We start from the raw sequence: 22,261 nt of genomic DNA on the forward strand, positions 1-22,261 counted from the left end.
TTCTTTTATTTCCTAATGATGGTAATAGATAAACTATTTAATTTCAATTTAATTTCTCAATTACAATTTAATTATAACTCAATCATCCAAATCCAAATAACAATAAATTATTCATGTAATTTTTAACTTGTTGCAATGTATAATTATTATTTAATTTTTTAATTACAATCTAAATTTCATTCCTTAATTAATTTAATTTTTTAAATTTAAATAATAAAAAATTACTATTATTAAATTAATTGTCATACGAGTTTTTTTATTAAATTTTCTTTTAGTGTTATCACATAAAATTATAAATTTATAATTTTTCCTTAGTGGTATCACATAGAATTTTAAATTTATACTAAATAATAATTTTTAATATTTAATTATATTTTTAGGTTCAATTTAAACTTAATTACAGCCAACTAAATTAAATTTATGACTGTTTATTGAATTTTATAAAGCATTTATAAAGCAATGATTTTCAACAATATCTCATAAAAGGAAATATTCTTGTATTTTCTAGCTGTGGTGATATACAATTCCTATTTAATTTTAATTTAAATACATAATTAAAATTTTTCCCTTAATTAATTTGACCTTTTAAATTCAAGTAATGATAAATTATTCAGGTTTTTCTTAATTTTTCAATTACAATGCAAATTTTACTTGTTAATTAGTTTGATTTTCTAAATTTAAATAATAAAATATTATTATTACAAAATAATTACCATTCAAGTTTTTCTCTTAATTAAATTAATTTGAATAATTTAACCTGTTTTAATAGGATTTTCTCCAACTTCAATTTATACATAATTATAGCTAGCTAAATTTGTATAATAAAAAATATTTTATTTAATTATTTTTATACGCAAAATAATAAAAAAAAGACAAAGCAGAGTAATGCCCAAATCCAGTTGTCGCGAGATGCCTAAAAGCTTCAAGTCATACTTCCACTAGCCCTTACTTCTACAAGGCCATATGGTCCCATTCCTCGCCTCCATGGCTGGCTCTCTACACAATTTTTATATTCAATTTTCCAGTTGGCCACTTGTCAAACCTCCGCGTTCCCCAGTGACCGTTGACAAGAACCCAAAATCTCTCTCTCTCTCTCTCTCTCAAAGCCTCCCTGCTCCTTCTTCAATCTTCAGGTTAAAATGCGCTCTCTTTTCCATTGCAATCTGCTATTTTTCTTCCTTTTTTTTTTGAGTTTTTGCTGTTAATTCTCTGATCTCTCTTTCATTCTCTGTTTTGAGTTCTCTTGTTTTCAGTTTTTCCCCCTTTTAACTGGTCTTCTCAGATCTGTATCTACCCATTTCTTAATCAACCAGTGTTCTGGCTGATGATTGGATTTTCGTTTTAGTGATTTTTAACATCTGGGATTGTTTGCCACTGAAATAGCCGTGTTTGGAGGCTGGCTTTTTTCACTTGTTATTGTTTTATATGTCGCATTGACTCTTATCATTTCTTTTTTGTTAATTGTGATGCAGATTTTGACGCATGCCTGTTTTCCTTTCATCTTTGGTTTGTGATTGGCAGCATTGGATTTTCTTCATGAAAATATAGAGGTTTTATTGCTGCAACTGTTTTCTGGAGCTGTGAAATGAAATGGGTGTAGCTGGAAGTATTTGCATTTTTATTTAAATGCTGTTGTAGGTAGGAGAATTGAGGTTCAGTTTGATTGTGACTTCTAAAGAGTTGGAATTCATTTTCTAACCTTGGACTTCAAGATGACTGGGAGAAAAAATATGGGACGAATATCACCATTCTTTTTGGTGCTTTTGTCTCTTGGTTTTTCCTTTGCAATGTATAACTTGTTGACATTCTTAATACAATATAAGAGCTCCAATTCAGGAGATGGATTGGAGTTATCTGATCCCATTACTAATATGCCTCAAGAGGTAAAGAGATTAGGGAAGTCAAATTCGAGATACCATGTTGCCCTTACAGCGACAGATGCTCCTTATAGCCAATGGCAATGCCGGATTATGTACTATTGGTATAAGAAGATGAAAGACATGCCTGGATCAGACATGGGAAAGTTCACTCGAGTTCTGCATTCTGGAAAACCTGACAATTTGATGGAAGAAATTCCAACCTTTATCGTTGATCCTCTTCCAGAGGGCCTGGATCGAGTGAGATGTCATCTATCTCTTTTTCAGTTTTTTATATTTACATTTTAAATACTATATTTATTGATTCCATATATATTGAACAAACTATCATGATTGAGAGGGTCCAACTCCAATAGCAAAAAAAGTGTCATATATGAATGAAAGATGATTGCCTAAAGGAGGCCTAAAGGAGGGAGAATAGATAGGGATAGCCATGAGCCCACCTCGTGCTCTATCGCAATTCCCAACGTCCTCATTTTTCATCTTACATCATTAATGTCAAAGTGCCTTTTACTATTTTGGCATTTTATTTTTCACTGCCTGTTCTTCCTAAACTTTTTGTAGAAATCAATAACTGCTTCTCAGTTATTACTATCAATGATCAGTTAATTACATATTCTACTCATTTACAAGTTTAATGTTCAATCCAGGGTTATATTGTCTTAAATAGACCATGGGCTTTTGTTCAATGGCTGGAAAAAGCAACAATTGATGAAGAGTGAGATTCTAGTCACTGTCTGTTGGATTATTGTTATTTTTATTCTGAAGTCGCTAGCTTTAGTTTTATTGTTATCATTATCATTATTATTTTGTGCGTGTGTGTTCATACTCCTTATTTAAGACATCTGAAAGTTAGTCATTTTGATGATTGATGCAGATACATTTTAATGGCAGAGCCCGACCATATATTTGTAAATCCATTGCCCAATTTGGCACACGGAGATCATCCAGCAGGGTATCCATTTTTCTACATTAAACCAGCTGAACATGAAAACATTATTAGAAAGTTTTATCCCAAGGAAAAGGGTCCTGTGACAAATGTTGATCCAATTGGCAATTCTCCTGTAATAATAAAAAAGGTACAAAGTCTTATTGCTATTATAGCTCATCTGACTAATTAATCTGATTATGAATATCTAACTATTAAACTGTTCATTCATTTCAATTTTCATTAATCAGAAGCTGCCCCTCCAAAAAAAAAAAGAAAACAAAAAAGGGAAAGTAATTCGAAAAACAGTTGGAATCAAGGAGGTGCTAATAATTGTTTATGTAACACATTACTGTCCTGAATGGTGTATGACTTTTGTTTTTTCCTGCTGAACTATTTGGTTTCACCAAGAACAGTATTGCTTTACTAACATTGTCAACTAAACTATCTTTTTCAGTCCATATTGGAGGAAATTTCACCGACATGGGTAAATATATCATTAAGAATGAAAGATGACCCAGAGACAGACAAAGCATTTGGTTGGGTGCTAGAAATGTGAGTAATATTTGAGAAGATCATTTCTATTTTTAATGATGAATTTTGATCTTGAATGGCTGAAATATGCTCCAATGTTTCTGACACGTCTCTGTTGATCTAAGGTATGCCTATGCTGTAGCATCAGCATTGCATGGTGTTCAGCATATACTTCGGAAGGACTTTATGATACAGGTATTTATGATAATTGTGAAATCTTCTTTTATATCATTCCATCTATTATAGCTGCACATGAAGAATTTCATGGCTTTCTGAATGTGGCAGCCACCATGGGATTTGGAAGTTGGGAAGAGGTTTATAATTCATTACACTTATGGATGTGACTATAATTTAAAGGTAAACTGTTCTCTCTTTTTCTTATATTGTTTTTATCAAAAATCTGATTGTTTAACTGTTATTTTCAATTTTATTTTTGGTTGATTGCTTTCCTTTGCAAATTTAAAGAGGTATAATTTGTTTAGTTTAGCATTTTTTTTTCCTCCTTTTTACAATTTGGTTACTATCCAGGGAGAACTAACATATGGAAAAATTGGAGAATGGCGATTTGACAAGAGATCCTATCTAAGTGGATCTCCACCAAAGAACCTCTCCTTGCCCCCACCAGGAGTTCCTGAAAGTGTGGTATGTATATAAGTTTTTTTTTTTTTTTTTCTCCTTTTGAAGTACTTTTTGGGAAAACATAATTTGGAAAAATTTGAAACTAAATCAAGTTTAATGAGGGAAATTAGTAAATAAGATCAAGACCAGGAATACTCCCACCCATCTTTGTCCTGGAATGCATTTCTCTGTATTCATGGAAATAACTTAAGCTTTTATGAATTATCTATTTGCAGCGTTCAACTTTCTCAAATGGAACTTAAATATATGTGTATATTTTTGGTAGAATGGGGAATGCTTGAATGCTTGGATTAAACATATTAATTCTAATTAATGAAGCCAAATGAACATGAAAAAATGTGCACTAGGTTTAGCCTTCACAAAAACCACTCACATTTGTTCAGCCTATAAATGAAGTCTCTTGTTATTCTTATCCTCTGGAATGATAGGTAATGTTGATGTTCTATTTTAGATTGCAGTATTTGAAAGTGGCCTTCTGTGCCATTTGTTCAGTGTATAATTGCATCCAGTAATGTTAGGTAAGATTTGGAGGAAAAGATGTTTGTAAAATATATTTTATGATGTGTTGAGACTTGACATTGCTAATGTAGAGATATCATCCTGTTGTTTCAATGTGTAATCAAACAATATGGTAATCAATCTTGCCAGGGAATCAGTAATTCTACCCTGATCATTCAATCCTCTTTCACTTAACCCATCCATATATCTATACTTCTTGAGATAAATTGAAATGCTGGGTTGATCTCCTTCAAGTTCAGTTTCAAATTACTTGTAAAATCAATCTCATTTGTTAACTGTTTTCCTTCCAGTTTTCTCCTTTTTTTTTGTTATACTTTATCACTCTTCCTGCCCCAAACACCACGGCTCCCAACTGAATGCAAGAAGAAATAACAACACGATTATGAAAAATATATCATATATACAATCTCATTTATCAATGAGTTAAGCCAGTGGACCTCAACATCCTAGGCTAGAAGATGTCAAAACATTAACCTTGAATTGTTTTTTAGGTATTCATTTCTTTTAGGGTAGATTTTTTAGGTGTTTTTTACAATCTCTAATTTTATCACTATTGGTTTGGTGTGCCAAATACGAGGATCCTGTGATGTATTGTCATTTGAAGTAGTAAGTAGTAGCAGCTTCTATGCATGCTGGTAAAATGGTTTTTATGAAGCATATTCTCATCTGAATTATGATTTATATGTAGCCTTTTCTTCGCTTTCTTAAAATATAGATCATGTTGTGATGGTAACTTATGGGCTCTTTCTTTTCTCTCGATAATGCTTTTGTCTGCAGGTGAGACTTGTAAAGATGGTAAATGAAGCTACAGCTAATATTCCAGGTTGGGACTCAAAAAACAGTGGTTGAGATTGAAGTCAGATCATAAGTTCATTGATCTTCTGCTCAAAATGATTGCGTCCTCCTATGGATATTTATTTACACTATTTGCAGGGTAACAAAAAAGTGGTATAGATAGAAAAATAGGAAGCTTTTTACAACTTCTGGGAGGGATTTGGATTTTGACACTTTTGAAATAATATGGAAAGCTCTGAATTCTTTTTGTACAAATCTGTGCATTTGAAATTAGTGTTAAATTGTGTATCTTGGAATGTTTTAGGCCTGTAATTAAATTGAATTTTCCTTGCTGTCAATGTTTGTAGTACTCAGCTTTTTCTGACCTTTGTCATTAATTGCGGCTTATGAGGCTTTTTTACTAGTAAATAAGTTTTAAGCCTTACAGTTGACTGAGATTAGTATTCTCAGTTCATGGGGATTCATAATTCTTTGTTCCAGCTGACTTCCCTTTATTCTTTATTACTTTCTGATTATCATAGAGAAGGGAGATTGAGGTGGTTTGGTCATGTGAAGCGTAGACATACGGAGGCTCCAGTTAGACAAGTAGAGCACATTAGGTTAGAGGATAGAAAGAAAAAAAGGGGTAGACCTAAATTAACTTGGAGGAGAGTAGTACAACATGACTTAGAAGCATTAAACATTTCTGAGGATTTAACCCAAAATCGTTCAGAGTGGAAAAAGCGAATCCATATAGTCGACCCCAAATTTTTGGGATAAAGGCTGAGTTGAGTACTTTCTGATTATCACAAGTGTGTTTAAAAACAAGGCATGCAAGTTCTAGAGGTCCGTCATATGTACTCCTTGTTGCCACTGATCATGTACTTTCTGAGCATGTGTGTTTTCTTGTACAAGAGAGTGCGGAGAGAGGTGAGAGCATGTGAGAATTTAATGGTACAGGCCCTTCATCCCACGAGTTTTTGCTGTTTACTATAGAATGCCTGCATTGTTCATGTGAACTCTTATGAGGTCTTATTGTTTTACTGTTTGGTTTAAATACTGTTCTTCGTTCTTCCTACATGGCTAGGCTTGGTTTTCAGTATTTACACTGGCATTTATTGCACGAGATATGGGGAAACCATTATTTGCTTTTACTTTCTGTTGCTGTGCTTACATTTCTAAATGGGTGCTGAGGTTACATTTGTAAAGATTTCACATTATGTTCTTATGGGTGGTTGTTGGTTGGTTTAGATGATCTAGAAGTGAGGGATGGCCTCATTTGAACAATTTGTTCTTCATCAACTCCCATTTTTTTGGCATAGAGTCCTGCTTCAAAGAAGCGTTTCACTGCATCTTCCATATATTCCTTTCCTTGCTTTACTGTCATTTTCCCGGTCTTTTCAGGGAAACTTGTAAATATGTGATCTCCTTTTAGCACTGCTGCTAGCTGCAGTAGCTCCTGCTGGAATTCGCTAACCGTTGCGTTTTCATTGGCGTCGCCTTGCCTGATCTTGACTGGAGTTGGTAGTTGCACTATCAAGATAGGAAAAATGCATCAGTTACATTAACACAAGATGAATTTACAATTTTACAATTTACAGAGTATGATCGTACCTTTTTATCACAGCATGCTACATTTTACAGTGTATTGAATGGATAGAAAAGATGAGGTTCAGGTCAACTAACCTGGGCAATCAGTTCTGGGTTCAGTTAGGGTCTGAACAACACCCTCAAAGGTTCCAGCCCATTCATCCCTCTTGGTTAGGAAGGGTGAAGAAAGGTTGAAGAGCTTCTTCACCGTCGCCGGAATGGATGAATGTTCATATTCCGAAGTCGGAAATGGTGACCCATTGGGGCCATGAACGACTGCAATACCATCATAGGATACAATTAAAATTTCATTTGGACTATGCAAGTACAAGTTCCATCAACTTTCAGAAGCTTACAAATTTCCCTATCTTTATCGTGAATAATGAAGTTCAACAATTTTTACACTACTGTACTTCTAGACAGATTATCGATTATTAAATTAAAATCTAATTAACATTTATTGAATTAACTTTAGCACTAGAAAATGACCACCGCCAGAGACGTATCCTTTATTAAAATCATGATGTTTTCAACAAGCCACGTTAGCCTTGTTGCCCGAGTCTTTTTTAGACTTGGTCTATTATGCACATTAAAATATAAACTAAACTCATTCTATCGTACACTCAAAACATCAAACTTTTTGGAAAATGCATATTGTATTGCCTTACCAAGGCCATTAAGGGCAAGATATTGAAATAGGATAAAAAAAAAAAAAAAAAAGCTCTAAGCCTAGCTCAGCATCCACCCTTACACAGCTAACCCTGTCCACAATCCTACCAGAAATCCTAGGATTACAGAGGAAAATTACGCCGTCGTATCTAAGGCAGACCGAAGTTCTATTCTCCTGCTATGCTAAACTGGATCACTGGTGAGATTGAAGCTACCAACATTTGAGAGATCTCAAAGAGACCCTGCACAACCATTAAACCCTTGCTTCAACCCCATCAATATTGAACCTTCTTCCTGATCAAATTAGATCCATTGCCATAACTAGGAAAGCGACGAAGTAGAGCTCTCGGTATCTCAATCTCATATAATTTTCGGGACCAACTTCAGCAATAGTGTAAGGCTAATCCCGGAGATACCAACATCAACCCATGCAAATATCTCCCCCGTCAAGATGATAGAAGCTTCAAAGCCCCAAGAACCACAAACAGAACTAGAGTTTTACAACCCAGCTCTTCTCAAAGCTTGAAAATTGTTGCAGGTCTCCCCCACCATGAAAGCTCCATCAAGCTCAGAAACCAAAATCGGAACCAACACTATCTACACACCAAACTAGGATGGGGAGGGACACCCAAACCCGATCACCAGAAAAAAAAAAAAAAAAAAAAAAAAAAAAAAGAAGAGAGAGAGAGAGAGAGAGAGAGAGGCCTTCCCCGACCTAAAAACAGAGGGAGCCAACTTCGAAACGCTCAACTTTACTCGAGAGACTAAAATCGGAGAAGAGTTCAAGAGAATAATATTTCGTGCAGAGAAACTTATGTATGGAATACATAGGTCTCATATATAAAATTAATATTTATATATGATATACTAAATCCAACAAGTGTTTCCCATATATATTAATATCTTGCATGGGTGCATAAGCTTTCATCAGCAAAGCAAAAAAATCCATTTTCATTCTCCTTCGATTCTAACTTCTCGGAACCTTCTCTAATGCTGCAAGTGATATTCATTTCTTTAAATTATGCTTTTCTTTGAAATGCCAAGTTGCCAACCAATTAGGTAACTTTTTGGCAATATATGAAAACTTGGCCCAAATTTTCCTAAGTTTCTGCCCTAAAAGTGAAGGGCTACCTCAATGATATCCTAACTAACCTATTTATTTTCCTCCCATTAAACACCATAAAAGTTGGTTGAGAAATAAGAAGAAAGTGGCAATCGGTGAGCCAACTATGTGCAAGGATTTCACATTATACATTTGACAAATGAATTAGATAAGAAAGCAAAAGAATAAAAAAAAGTCTCTTTCCCATTGTCTATTTTGAAAAGAAGTCTGAAATGGGGTTCAGCCCTAGCAGAAGATAACAAATTGCCGTAAAGGCAATGGGGTATAAGATAATGACATGGACTGCCCACCCCTCAAAATAAAAATTAAAAAATAAATAAAAAAATTGCCCTACCATATGGTTTTTCAATCAATTCATATGAAAATATCCTCAAGATATGTAATTATGAAGCTCACACTTTAATTCAGGTTAAAGAATTTAATCATAAAGCATTGATTATTAAAATATTAGAAAAATTATCCTAAAATTTTTTTAAAAAATATATATTCTCCAATTAATAAAATATAATTTAATTTTTAAGAAGAAAGCACTTACCAGTACCCTTGTTTATCCAAGGTGAGATCAAAATGGTGGGAACCCTAACTCCCAGCCTATCAAAGTTGAACAAGAATGGCTCTGGCCCTACTATCCCATCTGGGCTGGGGACCCCACTTACTGGTGTGGCCACATGATCATAGAACCCTCCATGCTCATCATATGTGATCACAAATAGAGTTTCATTCCACTGTGGACTAGCCCTTAGTGTCTCGTACACCTGCAGCCAATTTCAATACAACTTCTATCTAATTTTAATATAAAATATAAAATTTTTTTTATGTTGAGAATTCTTATAGACCCCACCTCTTTGACAAACATTTGGCCTTGATACACATCATGGGAAGGATGATCATCATTAGCAGGCTCAGCCTTAGTGTCCATGTACCGCTGCTCCACCACAACATATCCTGGGAGCTTCCCTTGTCGTGCATGTATTTTAAAGGTATTGTATAAGTGAAAATTGCCTATGTATTTGAGCTTCCTTAGATTCCTATAGAACAATGTCGCCGGAATATTCTGGTAGTATATCCCCCAAGATATTCCGCCGTCGTCCAGGTTCTCGAATATGGTCCTTTGCGGGTAACCTTTCACTAGCAATGCCGGAATGTTGCTGGTGGCTCCGGCGGACGTTCCTGAGTGGACGTACAGCCGATTCGGTTGTGTAGACGTCGGAACGGATGCGAACCACCTGTCAGAACAGACAACTCAGCTAAGCTAAGCATGCAATTATTAAATTAATAATTCAAGTACATTATTTCTTTTTATAAATATTCACATATTTTTTTCATAATATTTTTTACTTAACATATAAAAAGTCTAAATTAATTAATTTTAATTTAATAACATTAAAGTCATCTTCTTCTTTTGAGTTCATTTTTTAAAAATATAGATGTAATTAAAATTAAATATAAAATAAAAAAAAAACTAAAAATAAGAGTAATAAATAAAATTGTATCATGCAATTAGAAATCTTAAATGAAGGTGACAGGCACTCTGTTCTTTAGAATCAGAGCGAGAGAGAGAGAGAGAGAGAGAGAAGAAGAAGAAGAAAGAAGAAGAAGAAGAAGAAGAAGAAGGATATGGTGGAAATTAAAATCCAAATAAACAAAAACAAATAGTTTCCAAAAGCAATCCGAGTTTCCAAAATAAAAATAAAAAATCTTCCCAATTTGCGAAAATGATAACAGAGATTTTCTTGGATATGTACTGATTACTGACCTGTCAACGACTGCAAATTCTGAAACCAGAGTTTTATAAACAACAACCTTATCCGGATCAAACCCATTCATCACATCTCCAGACATGTTTCCTGAGGGGTCCATAGAGAAAGCTTGCTGAGCAAACCCATTCATGGGAGGAGGATTCTTGGAGGTGTCATTAGACCCAAATATTTGCTCCCTTATAGCTTGGAAAGAATGGCCAGGATCAGGATCAACAAACTCTGCATGATTCTTGAAAAACAATTTCTCTGAATTTGGATCGCCTGTGTTCAATGGGTTCCACTCATTTCCATCAACACCATTGATTTCTGGGTTAATCTTCTTCATCCAACCCAGCATGTGATCAAAAGAACGATTTTCCATCACAAGAACGACTATGGTTTTGATTGGGCTTGCTTGGATTTGGGCATGGAGGATTATGATGCTGAAGAAGAAGATGAGGGAAATGGTAGGAGATTTCTGTGTGGCCATTCTGTGGTGCATGGTGGATTTCTCGGCTATGGAAGGATATTTCTGTGACAATTTCTATGCCCGTGAACTCTTTATATAGTGAGAGCTGTTTCTTTAGGACGGTTGCTTGTCTTTTTTGGCTACCCAATTCTCCTACGGCACAGATATTTGCCCATTTTGATTCTTGGGAATTTTAGAGAAACACTTGACTGATCACCATTAGTTATTGGTAAGTTGGTGGATTTTTCCTAATCTTATATAATGATGGGTTTAGCTGCTCATACTGAATATCAATATAATGAAAATTTTTAATATATATTAAAAAAATTACTTTTTACATACATAAAAAAAGTGAAATCCTTCAAATTTATATTTAATTGTCTAGATTAATTTTCAGAACAATTATATTCACAAAGAAATAATTTATTTATAATTTACAAAATGTAAAATAAAGTCATTTATCAGTTACATAAATCCTTAATATTATTACATTTATCACAAAATTTTATTAATATTATTAAATTATAAATAACATTTTTTATAATTATTTTTTATTAAAGTTTGAACTCGAAACTGCTAAGTGTTAGACACTACTTTAATATTATTAAATTAAATTTAAAAATCATTTAATTATGTAGAGCTAATTTTTTTTTACGAATTAATTGCATTGAAAATTATAAATATGTTCTGTATATTTATTATTTTGTGGGGCACCCCAGAAAATAAATGATGATCTCACCCATACCTACTGGGATTTGGCGACGCCTGGCTGTGCAACGAGTTTAATATAGGAAGAAGTATAGTCACGTAAAATGGAGGAAAAAAATTAAATTTTTTATGAGAAAAATTATGAAAATACAATCATTAATAAATGAAAATACAAATAGTGCACTAAGTAGAAAAAGAAAATTTTATATTTTATTAATGAACTTTTATATTTTTGATTAAATATTTTTATGAATTATATGTTTTAAATGCAAATTATGGTTAAAATTGAAAATTAATATTAATAAAAATATTATAATTATTAAAATTTAAAGTATACTTTTTTATTCACTTAAATATTATAACTATTATATATACATCATATCATGATTAGGTGGCAGTAGTCAAAAAATTTACCGGAATGAAAAGGAGAGCACATGCTCCCTGTAAGCCACGTTGAAGTTGACTATTATAAGGGGACCCGGGATTAAAATTATATTATTTTAATATTATATTAATTTAATAATTAAATTATTTGAGTGTACCTATTAGAAAAAAATATATTTTATTAATGAGATTTATGTTTTTTTATTAAATATAGATTTAATTCAGTTTAAGTAATTTTAGTGACAAATGATGGTTAAAATTAAAATTAATATTAGGGTTTAACATTAAATTAATATAATATTATAATTATTAGACTTAAGTATTTAACTATTATATGTACATCATCTCGGGATTAGAATGTAAAGAAGAGCACATGCTCCCTGCAAGGCATTTTTAAGTTGACAAAATTATACAACTTTTGGATTATTTTAAATTCCCTTTTTCATGTAGCTCTGATGGGATTCTCTTTTCCATTAATTTAAACAAAGGAATAATTATAAATGGTTTTGAAAAATAAATTATATATTAAAAATTTACTGATGTTAAATGAAATTTAACGATGAATTTGATATGCTAATTAAATATTAAAATGACTTTTTTTATATATAAACTAATATATTAAAATTAAATAACTAAATATTATATTTTTGAATTTCTAATATTATTTTAACATATTAACATTGAATTATTAAATATTTATTAGATAATATGTAATAAAATATAATTTAATATATTAATATTAAAAAATTAATACACTAATATTAATAAATAAAATTATTAATTCCATAACACATATTATAAATATTATAATTATTAAATAATATTTGAAATAAACAACATATTAATTTTTACTCATTTCTAATTATAAATCTTTTAGGGTTTTTTTTTTTTTTTTTTTTTTTTTTTAATTTTCACCGATTTTCAAATCGAACTGAATTTGAGCTTTGGTAGCTAGTGTTGATATGCTCTTTCAGGATAAAGAAAAATCCGAGGTGTGTACAATTGAAAAATACATTGAGTTTTTCTGCAAGTCAATGTACAATATTAATTAAATATTGGCTTATTATATAATAGAGTTGGCACAATTGATGTATCAAATAATTTCTCATCATTTAGGGTCTGTTTTATAAAGAAGAAAACTATAAAAAGAAAATCAAGTGAAATTATAGAGTCAATAAAATCTTTATGAAAAGAATAACTATGGTTTTTTTTGTAAATTTTTTATTAAAAAAAAAAGGAAAAAAAGTGATTTATGTATTTTTTTAATATTTTAATAAAAAAAATGAACATACTTTTAATAAAAAATTAAGATAAAATAATTTGTAAAATTAGAAATAAAGTAAATTAAATTAAAAAATAAAAAAATTATCACTTTTTTAAAAGTAAAGAATTAAGTAACTCTAAATGCTCTTTAAACATTTTTCATATAAATTATTATAATTTTTTTCTTATTTTTCTTACAAAACAATGAAATTAGAATTTTAATTTTTCTTTCATTATGTTTTTTTTTTTTCTTTTCCTCCCCTATTCCTCACTTCAAAAGAAGGCCTCATGCGCAGAGGTCGAAGTCCCATAAAAGAGAGAAATAGAACCATGCGCCTCAATATTTGGCAGTTGGTGCCTCAATTGATTACAGATTTCAACCAAATCAAAACCTCACCAATAATATTCATCCGAGGATTCTAAACTGGATTTCAACCAAATCAAAACCTCACCAATAATATTCATCCGAGGATTCTAAACTGAATTTCCTAAAAGAAAATAATAATAATAATAATAATAATAATAATAATAAAAGGGAAAAAAAAAAAACCCATGTAGTGCAGGAACCATATTGACAAATTCGGGCACAAAACCACAAATTCAACAAAGTATGTATTCCAGAGTTTATTTCCCAGAAGTTGGGGTCAAACCCAACTCCAGAGTCACTTGTTCCATATACCCTGTAAAAGCATGACATCAAACAATAGCATCGTCGAACATAACAAGTATTCCGATCTGGACACTGCAACCCTACACGACACCTTTCATACACATACTACACATTTAATCCCACTGCCCAACTTCTGATGCCAAAATCATATCTAAACACCCTTCCAACTAGAGCTCTGGAGATATCTGGCACAACCAATCACAGATACTATAAATTATCACCAGCCAACCAATGAGAGCACCAGCAGTTCTGACAGCTAGGACAAGATGAAAGTCGAGTAAAATGGTGAGTGCACCGTATGTTTATTCCACCAACTCCTCCAAATGTAAGCCCGAAACCAATAGTTGCTCTTATTAAAACATTCTACCTCCAACCCATGTAACCAGACAAGGGGATTTACTTAGGAATTTGTCACCATACAGATGTTTCACGATTTGTCTTCACCTGGAAGGAGAGCTCAGTGAAATCTACATAATGAGGAAAATCAGTTCAAATGCACATAATTTTCAATTCCAGGAAAAATAAACAAGTTCAAGAGACATCTTTATGTCCATAACTATTGAAAAAAATAATCATTTGAAATAGATGCCTTGCAAATAGATTTCAAAGGCTAACCGCCACTTTATCATTATTTTAAAACTTACTGTCCCAATATAAATAGCAAACGGTGAAGTAATCCGTGCAATGTGCAGTTTTCCCTGCCATTTTCTTCTATAACACAAACTAAAGCTTTCCAATGAATGCACAATTACAATAAAACTTCTCATAAGGGCCCGCATTTTAATGTTTAACCATGCAGATAATTTTTAATAGATGTCAGCCTATTGCCAAAGAAAAAAGGGCCCACTTTACTCTTAAAAGGCCCAGAAGCAGAACAATAATAAAAACTAGAATGCAGGAACCTGACCAACACAGTTCAAACACTCAAGAGATAAACATGTCGCTCTATTTCATGCCTTGAGACCTACTTTTCACAACAATATATATAGACTACAATAAGTTATCACATTAAACCTGTTTCCTCATTGATTAACAAGAGTAAAAATTAATTCAGGTGAGTTACAAAAATCAGCCCAAATATTGAGCAAAATAACTTGGCTACTCAGTTTTAGGAAGTGAATTACATGCTCCTTGCCATTTGGGAAACTGTACATCAAAGTCCCTCATCATCTAAAGTCCTCAGTTTCTAAATTAAATCTTAGCTTTGATATTTTTAAAGACTATTTTTTTCTATTCAAAGCTTCATGAGCATTTCACTGAAGCTTGGAAGCAAAGCTTGTATCCTTATGGCACAATTTAGGGCAAAGCAATCAGAACTTACAAACCAACTAACCAAGATCTTGCAATCTTTCAAAATATAGCTTGGCATAAATTAAAAACACTTGCATAAAAAGTCATCTAGTAATTCAAATTGAATGTAGGGAGATTATAAACATATTCAATTAGAAATCTCCTTTTTCAAAATTTTGCAATAGGAATCTTTTTAAAGTGCTCATGAAGAGACTAAATGCTGGAGTAGCAGTCTGGTCCTTAACTTTTTAATTATCAAGTGTCCGCTGAAAAAAATGTTCCCTTCCCCACAGCAAGAGATGAGGATTTTTTATGAGCTAAGGGGAAAAAATCTTCTTTTTTTCTTTTGGTACTGTGGATTGAGAGGGAGTGGGGGGATAAATAAAGCAGAAAGACACTCACTTGTTCAGTAGCAAGCCCCCGTCAAGGAGCCACAGCCACCCATGCTCCAACAAAAACTTAAAATTTGAAATTTGACAAAGGATTCAAAGTTGGAGTTCATATTTGGTAGCAAGAGGACGCAGTACATTCACCGAAATCATTTTCAGAACCTGAGAATAAAGGGATGGTAGATTAGAACCATTACTAAATATAGAACACTAAATTGAGATGATTACAAGTATGTGAATAATGTAGAAGATATCATCTTACCATCCATGCTTTTATACTCATCTCACACAATATATCGACCACCCCAGATGGACTTTCCATGATATTGCTCAGACATTGGAGTAAATTGCTGATTTCCATTTAAGAGTTGTTGCTGCAGCTGCTCTTGCTGTAATCTTAGATGCTCAAAGGCCTGGTAATTCTGCCAGCCTTTCTGTTTTTCAGTCTGGAATTGGCCTGATGACACCTGTTTTCCAGGAAAAGGGAAGCTAACTGTCCCAGTCAAGCCATTACTGCTATTGATATACTGATGCATTGCTTGAGAAGTTATAGTAGTGGCATTACTGAACCCAGACCCCCTTGTTGACGATGGCAACTGATAGCCATCCAACCAACTATAATCATCAGTCAGTGAATTCTCAGTCATCAAATCTGAGCCAGAAACAGCTTCATTTACTTGTTTAAGAGGAACATGACTAAAGCCTGGAGGAGGCCCAAGGTGCCTTACAGGTCGACTGACTGCAGTTTTCCTCAAGCCTGCTGGCAAAGCTGCTGATGTCTTCACAGACAAACTTTCAGTGATAACATCAACCTTTGATGGAATCACAGCTTCTGGCACTTTTGCCTGATTGTAGAAAATACTAGTATTAACATTTGCAGGTTGGATGGGAAGTGAATGTGCAGCAGGATGGCCTATGCCTAAATCTTTTGGCAACTCATGCTCTGTTACATGCCCATTCTCTGTGAACCTAATAGCCTTCAAGCTATTTGCAAGCGAAGCAGCTTCTTCCATTAACCACTTTGAGGCAGGCGGTTGAATAGGTTGTAGATGCTGGGAAACATTAATGCCAGAGGATGCAGATATTTGAGAACCTGCATCAAAAGCAGAATGCTGCAGCAGATCAAGAGGAGATGAAACAGAACCACCATAAAATTTCAGATCAGCAGATACATCTTGATTCTGTTTCATGCCATCATAGGGGACCCATTTTGGACTAAGCCCTTCATTTCGCTTCTCTGTTGCTGCAGGCCTGAAAACAATTACTTCATCCTCCTCGTCCCCTTCTATATATGGCTGTGCATTAGGCTTCAAAACTCCCACATTAATGGTTTTCTGAGGCTGAATTTCTTGCACCACATCACTAGTTTTTGGCAGACCAGACTCAAAAGTCAACATGCCGCCCTCTGAAATTTGAGGCTCCACACCTATGACAAATTTCTTCATCCTTGAATCATAAAATACTGTTTTTTGATCAATCCTAGCTATATTTGCTAAAGCCTTTCCTGCAGCTAGAATCCTTTTAACACGAGCTATCCTTTCCTTACTGCCTTCGCTTCCGAAAGAGTGCTTCCTTGAAAAGTCCAAAATGGTTTGTGCAGGAAGAAGTGGCAGGAATCCTCTCAACTCAAAATCCTCCCATAAAGCAAGCCGATTTCCAGTTTCCTCTTCTTCATAATGGCTCATGTTATAAAAGCATGTATCATCTTCATTATCATCTAGAGACATTGACCAAAACGACAAGACCTTATTCAAGAACAATATACAATGGTTCCAAAACTTCAATCTAACAGTGGCCTGTTTATCATCAGCATCACTGCCCGATGCAACATCAGGGCAACAGGCCAACCATTCAACAAAAACAAGAATGCCAGGTAAGAGATAACTTGTAGAAGGATCACGCAGCTGCACAAACCTCTCTAACACGTGTCCCATTAACTCAAAAACTGCAGTAAGTGCATTCTGTAGTAGAACAGTACGCTGTACAATTTCTGCATATGTCTGACCCTCGGCCTCTCTTTTCACATTGTGAACTGTGAATATAAGAATAGATATAAGCCGTACAATGAGAAGGGCATTTTCAACAGCATCTGCACCAAAATTTAGCTGCTCTTCTGGCCCAGAAGAAAGCAGCTCACAGAATTCACCACTGACCAATGAGAGAACTGCATCAAAAGTTTCCAGGCTGGACAAAAAAAGTGCCAGTAAAATAATTAATACAAGGAATTAGGTCAATAATCTGCCAAGTCTACTACTGTTAATGGCTAAATACCTGGTGCGTGTGAAAAGAATACCATTCAGGCGGACAAATCGAATGCAAAATGATTTATACATCTCACGAATATTAGGTGACCTTTCTTTGACAACATTGGCTTCCACGTTTGTGTCTTTAACTGCACGTTTTGCTTCCCCTTTCCCTCTCCCCTTGCTGGTCAAGCGCATGGATGAATCCTTGGCCATAGATCCTTTAGCATCACCAAGCAGTTGAGTGTAACTCTGTCGATTCTGCCAAAGAGCAAAATGAAATTCTAAAAAGTTTTTCAAATAATAATCTAACTTCAGTAGCAGCATAATAATGGGAAGCTGAAAACTAATTTTTCATTATCATCAGAACCAACAGCTATAACCCATTTAATGGATAATTGCCACAATAAGCTTTGACTTATTGCTTGTACTTTTCAATTCAAATACAATCCTTTAAGGTAATCTCAACTGTCAAAACAACAACAAGAAGAGCTTAGACAAGGTTTGCACCAAAAATCACTTCCAATATGCTCAATTTCATGACCAAGCAAACCCCCATGCATAGAAATGATAGTCACCTACACATTTTTCAGCCTCATTACTCCTTAGCCCCCAAGACACAAGTAAATTGCAACATCTTAAATATGCCAGACATTTTCTATCCCACTTCACAGGAAAAGCAAATCTGAAAGGCTTATTGAGAGGTTAACATTCTTGCAGCAAATTCTTAATAAATAAATAGAAAAGAACAATCACCTTCTCAAAAGCAACAATCAAGTTATCTCTTGCTGTTGTAAAGGGATTATCAACAGCCAGACTCCTAAAATAGTGATACACTGCCACCAACTCATCTCCCGAGTAGGAAGCCAAAATAGCAAGCTGAAAATAAGCAGAAAATTGTCAAAACTAGAAAGATCAATCATCATTTAAATACGAAAATCAAAGGGAAAAAAAAAGAAGAAAAAAAAATGGCTTACTGTATAACAATATCAAACAGCATAACGTGTTATTAAGCACAAACCTGATGATGGGGGTTCCCACTTGATGGCCATAAGGATGCAGCTTGTAAATAGTAACTTGAAGCAGCAGCATATTCGCGTGGCTTTGAGTCACCCTCCCCATAGAGTCCCTTGTACCTTGCAAGGTCACCCAAGTATATTAAACAGCGGTGACAAGAGATCAAACCTTTCTTCATGTCGGCTGATTTTTTCGCATCTTTTTCCAAGACAACTCTATTATCTGAATCCTCAGAGAAGTATCCCAGAGGAAGCCCATATTTAGCTCTGATTTTCAGGATTAGATCATGATAGAATCCAGTTGCTTCTGAAAGAAATGTTTTAAACTGAAGCCTTATTTTAGTAATACAGTCAGGTCGAGCAGGAACTTTCACTCCCTGAGATGTATTTGAGACAGTATTAGCTAGAGCAACACTGAAGTGAGCTCTTAGTTCCTCAATGCGCCTATAATGCAACTGCCAAAGAGCATATTCTATATTGTGCTGCTCAGAAAAACCATGATCCTCGAGAACTATAGCTTCATAGTTCTCCCGCATCTGTTGCCAGGCATTGGGATCTGAAGGAATTCTTGCCTGAGCTGACCTCCGACGCTTATTCTCCAGCTCAATATTCTGTACAAAGCAAAAAAAAATGAAGAACTTTGGACCTATTTTGCACAGCATATTCTATTCGTGCAAATAGAGTGCACATAAATGAGATAAGAGGGGGTGGGGGAGCAATTAGGAGGATGGGGACATTTGACAATCTGGCAGAAGATTTTCATTTTTAAAACAGGGAAATGAAGTACCTTTTCGTAAAGACGTTGCGCACGCTCCCTTGATGAAGGAGCAGACATTTTATCCATCTGTACAATCATCATCCATCAAATTCGACTACTATCAAATTGCATTCATCTGCACAAAGCCAGAAGAGTAATTGACAGCTTAGAGAATTATATGTGCAAGATATTAAAAAAGACGCTCGATTCAGAATTAAATGTGGAGGTTTCATTGATTAATAAACAAATGTCCAGTTTATTATGATCATATTTAAACAGAAAATTCAATAAAAGCCAACACCATTAGAAACAAGATAGAAATCATTTTACAAAGAATCACCAGTAGACCATAATTCGGAATGCATGACTTATCATATATATATATATATATATATATATATATATATATATATATATAGATATATCACACACGAGAACCAACTCAGAATTGTAGCTACATCTTTTACTGAATACCCTCATGCTTCTCCCCACTTTTGCACCATGAAAGTCATTTTGTTTCTCAATAAAAGATTTCAAACAATTGCACAATCTTTCAAAATTCACATGCCCTAAGCATTTATCACGCTCCCACATTATCCAAATAAATATATTGGTCGCAAGATGTTGACATGACTCGGGAAATCCATTATAATAACTTGTTCTTCGGCTGCAGTGATCTATGATTCCTTATCACCAAGATGACAAAAGAAAAAAAAAACCAAGAATGAAAAAAAAGGCACGAATAAAGGTGAATGCACTTCAACCTGTTATGATTGAAGTTGCAAATATAACAATAACAATGTGATAAAAAAATTATTAAAAAAAAACTATTCTCAAAGAAATGACCAAATTCAAAACAAAGATCACGATCTTGCAAACACTAGCTTTCAAATTTATTAAATCAAAAGTCATTCCTCATGATTTTTCACAAAACTAGCGTTTTCCAGGCGAGATTTGGGGGTGGGGGTGGGGGTGGGGGTGGGGGTGAGGGACAAACCCAAGTCAACAGCTCAATTTCGACCTATTCCCCATTTTGATAGTCAAAAAAAGAAAATCGATTCAGATTCTATTTCCTTTTAATTTCCCCAATACCCTCAACAATCAAACCAGAGAGTTAACCTCCAAAACAACAAATCACCCAAAAAAACTCCTGTTTCTAAAACCAAATTAAAAATTAAAAAAAAAAAAAGGAAGGGAAAAGAAAAAGAAGAAAAAAGGAAGACAAATAAATAGAAGCTATCATCCGATCCGCTGAGATTACATCAATCAGTTTTCAAGTATAAATTTCATCAAACGAAAAAATAAAAGAAAGAACAAATTGTTTTTCCGTGCAGAAGAAGAAAACCAAATCAAATTAAAAGAAAAGAAAAAAGAAAACGCACCAGTTGAAACAGATCTAAACATATTCCTTCTCGAGGATCAGATAATCGGATGGAGAAAACGAGAGAGAGAGAGAGATTTCGTTTAGGGTTTGTATGTTTGATGGGGAGATATAATAGAGAGAAGAAGAAGAGGAGAAGAGAGAGATCAGAGATGGGCTTTTGGTCCAATTGGGGAAGATGAGGCTACAAATTCAATGCGCTTTCCTTTCTCTTTCCTCTTCTCTCAGGCAGCTCTGCCTAAAACGGCATCGTTCCATTGCCTAATTTAGTAAATTTATTTAATTTTTAAATTATTTTAAATATAATTATTATTGATTTTAGCTTTGGCCGAAGTATTCTATTTTTAGTTTTAATAAATTATTTTCTAAAAGGAAACGAAATTCACGCTCCAGGAGGCAGAGTTTGTGTCACGCTCTATTTAATAACAGAAGCTCGTGCTTTAAAAAAAAAAAAATAATTAACCGTAATTCTCTAAATTGTAATTATAATTTTTAGACTCAAGAAAAAAAAGCAGCAGAATAAAATAGAGTCTAAATTATATATATATAATATAATTCAAAATATTCTTAAATTAATTTTCGTATATCAAAATTAAATACATACTTTTAATATTTATTAATATTTATAATTAAAAATATATTCTAATTAATTTTCACATGACTAATAATCTTAATAATATACAAACTTAATTTGAAGTGCTTTTTAATTTTAATGTTTATCAATGTTAATGGGGAAAATGAATAAAAAAATAAATTTAATAATTACAAAAAGGTAATCAATATATATATAAATTAAAACACAAAAATATCCTCACAAAATTAAGTCATTTAATTTATTAATATATATATTTAAAAATTTATTATGTGTCATATTTTATAATCCACATGGCTTAATAATTTGTTAAATAATATCCACTTAGCATAAATATTGATTACTTTAACATTTTATTTATTCTCTTTAATTTTAAAATTTGAATCTTCATTTTTGTTTTTTATCTATTTTATTTTTGTACCATTTTTATTTTTACTTTTTATCCTTATATAATATAAATCATTTATCAAAATTTAAAATTTTAAAATTAAATGTTGTTTATATTAATTACTATTAAATAATTTATTTATTAATATTAAAAAATCTTGAATGTTAAATATATGACTTATTAAAATTTATCACCTTTTGCCTGCTTATATTAATAATTTAATTATTTTATATTTTTTAAATTTGTATAATTATTTTTAATTATTTATTATGTTTTATTTTTCAAATCTATTATGTTCATAATAATAAATTGTTTTCCA

General features: G+C 33.0%; 3 protein-coding genes across 3 annotated transcripts; 1 reads left to right on the plus strand and 2 right to left on the minus strand.

Moving 5' to 3' along the window:
* The first annotated feature begins 952 nt into the window (after positions 1 to 952).
* LOC110662308 (hydroxyproline O-arabinosyltransferase NOD3) lies at positions 953 to 5,656 on the plus strand. Its single transcript, XM_021821242.2, has 9 exons — positions 953 to 1,133; positions 1,473 to 2,117; positions 2,528 to 2,595; positions 2,755 to 2,956; positions 3,263 to 3,360; positions 3,465 to 3,534; positions 3,625 to 3,696; positions 3,868 to 3,981; positions 5,275 to 5,656. Exons 2-9 carry the CDS (start codon positions 1,713 to 1,715, stop codon positions 5,344 to 5,346), a joined length of 1,101 nt encoding a protein of 366 aa, XP_021676934.2. The 5' UTR covers positions 953 to 1,133; positions 1,473 to 1,712; the 3' UTR covers positions 5,347 to 5,656.
* A 745-nt stretch (positions 5,657 to 6,401) lies between these two features.
* LOC110662307 (non-specific phospholipase C2) lies at positions 6,402 to 11,050 on the minus strand. The gene is made up of 5 exons (XM_021821241.2): positions 10,410 to 11,050; positions 9,495 to 9,879; positions 9,189 to 9,408; positions 6,958 to 7,137; positions 6,402 to 6,804 (listed from the first exon to the last, which is right to left on the minus strand). The coding sequence occupies exons 1-5, from the start codon at positions 10,892 to 10,894 to the stop codon at positions 6,497 to 6,499; spliced, it is 1,578 nt and encodes a 525-aa protein (XP_021676933.2). The 5' UTR covers positions 10,895 to 11,050; the 3' UTR covers positions 6,402 to 6,496.
* Positions 11,051 to 13,815: 2,765 nt separating this feature from the next.
* LOC110662309 (nonsense-mediated mRNA decay factor SMG7) lies at positions 13,816 to 21,139 on the minus strand. The gene is made up of 8 exons (XM_021821243.2): positions 20,964 to 21,139; positions 19,612 to 19,717; positions 18,830 to 19,435; positions 18,565 to 18,687; positions 17,837 to 18,069; positions 15,828 to 17,749; positions 15,579 to 15,727; positions 13,816 to 14,353 (listed from the first exon to the last, which is right to left on the minus strand). Exons 2-6 carry the CDS (start codon positions 19,681 to 19,683, stop codon positions 15,850 to 15,852), a joined length of 2,934 nt encoding a protein of 977 aa, XP_021676935.2. The 5' UTR covers positions 19,684 to 19,717; positions 20,964 to 21,139; the 3' UTR covers positions 13,816 to 14,353; positions 15,579 to 15,727; positions 15,828 to 15,849.
* Between the last annotated feature and the right edge of the window lie 1,122 nt (positions 21,140 to 22,261).

Source organism: Hevea brasiliensis, chromosome 16, assembly GCF_030052815.1.
Source record: "Hevea brasiliensis isolate MT/VB/25A 57/8 chromosome 16, ASM3005281v1, whole genome shotgun sequence".
In the NCBI taxonomy this organism is placed as follows: domain Eukaryota; kingdom Viridiplantae; phylum Streptophyta; class Magnoliopsida; order Malpighiales; family Euphorbiaceae; genus Hevea; species Hevea brasiliensis.

Bases quoted from the DNA above. Each gene is read 5' to 3' on its own strand.
- LOC110662308 (XM_021821242.2), top strand. From the start codon at position 1,713: ATGACTGGGAGAAAAAATATGGGACGAATATCACCATTCTTTTTGGTG. The intron at 2,957-3,262 runs GTACAAAGTCTT...TATCTTTTTCAG, and splicing joins CTCCTGTAATAATAAAAAAG to TCCATATTGGAGGAAATTTC. The intron at 3,535-3,624 runs GTATTTATGATA...TGAATGTGGCAG, and splicing joins GGAAGGACTTTATGATACAG to CCACCATGGGATTTGGAAGT.
- LOC110662307 (XM_021821241.2), bottom strand. From the start codon at position 10,894: ATGCACCACAGAATGGCCACACAGAAATCTCCTACCATTTCCCTCATC. The intron at 9,880-10,409 runs GTCAGTAATCAG...CTGTTCTGACAG, and splicing joins GAATTTGCAGTCGTTGACAG to GTGGTTCGCATCCGTTCCGA. The intron at 7,138-9,188 runs GTAAGTGCTTTC...ATGGTATTGCAG, and splicing joins TTGGATAAACAAGGGTACTG to TCGTTCATGGCCCCAATGGG.
- LOC110662309 (XM_021821243.2), bottom strand. From the start codon at position 19,683: ATGATGATTGTACAGATGGATAAAATGTCTGCTCCTTCATCAAGGGAG. The intron at 18,688-18,829 runs GTTTGTGCTTAA...GCTTATTTTCAG, and splicing joins GTGGGAACCCCCATCATCAG to CTTGCTATTTTGGCTTCCTA. The intron at 18,070-18,564 runs GTGATTGTTCTT...GCTCTTTGGCAG, and splicing joins TGATTGTTGCTTTTGAGAAG to AATCGACAGAGTTACACTCA.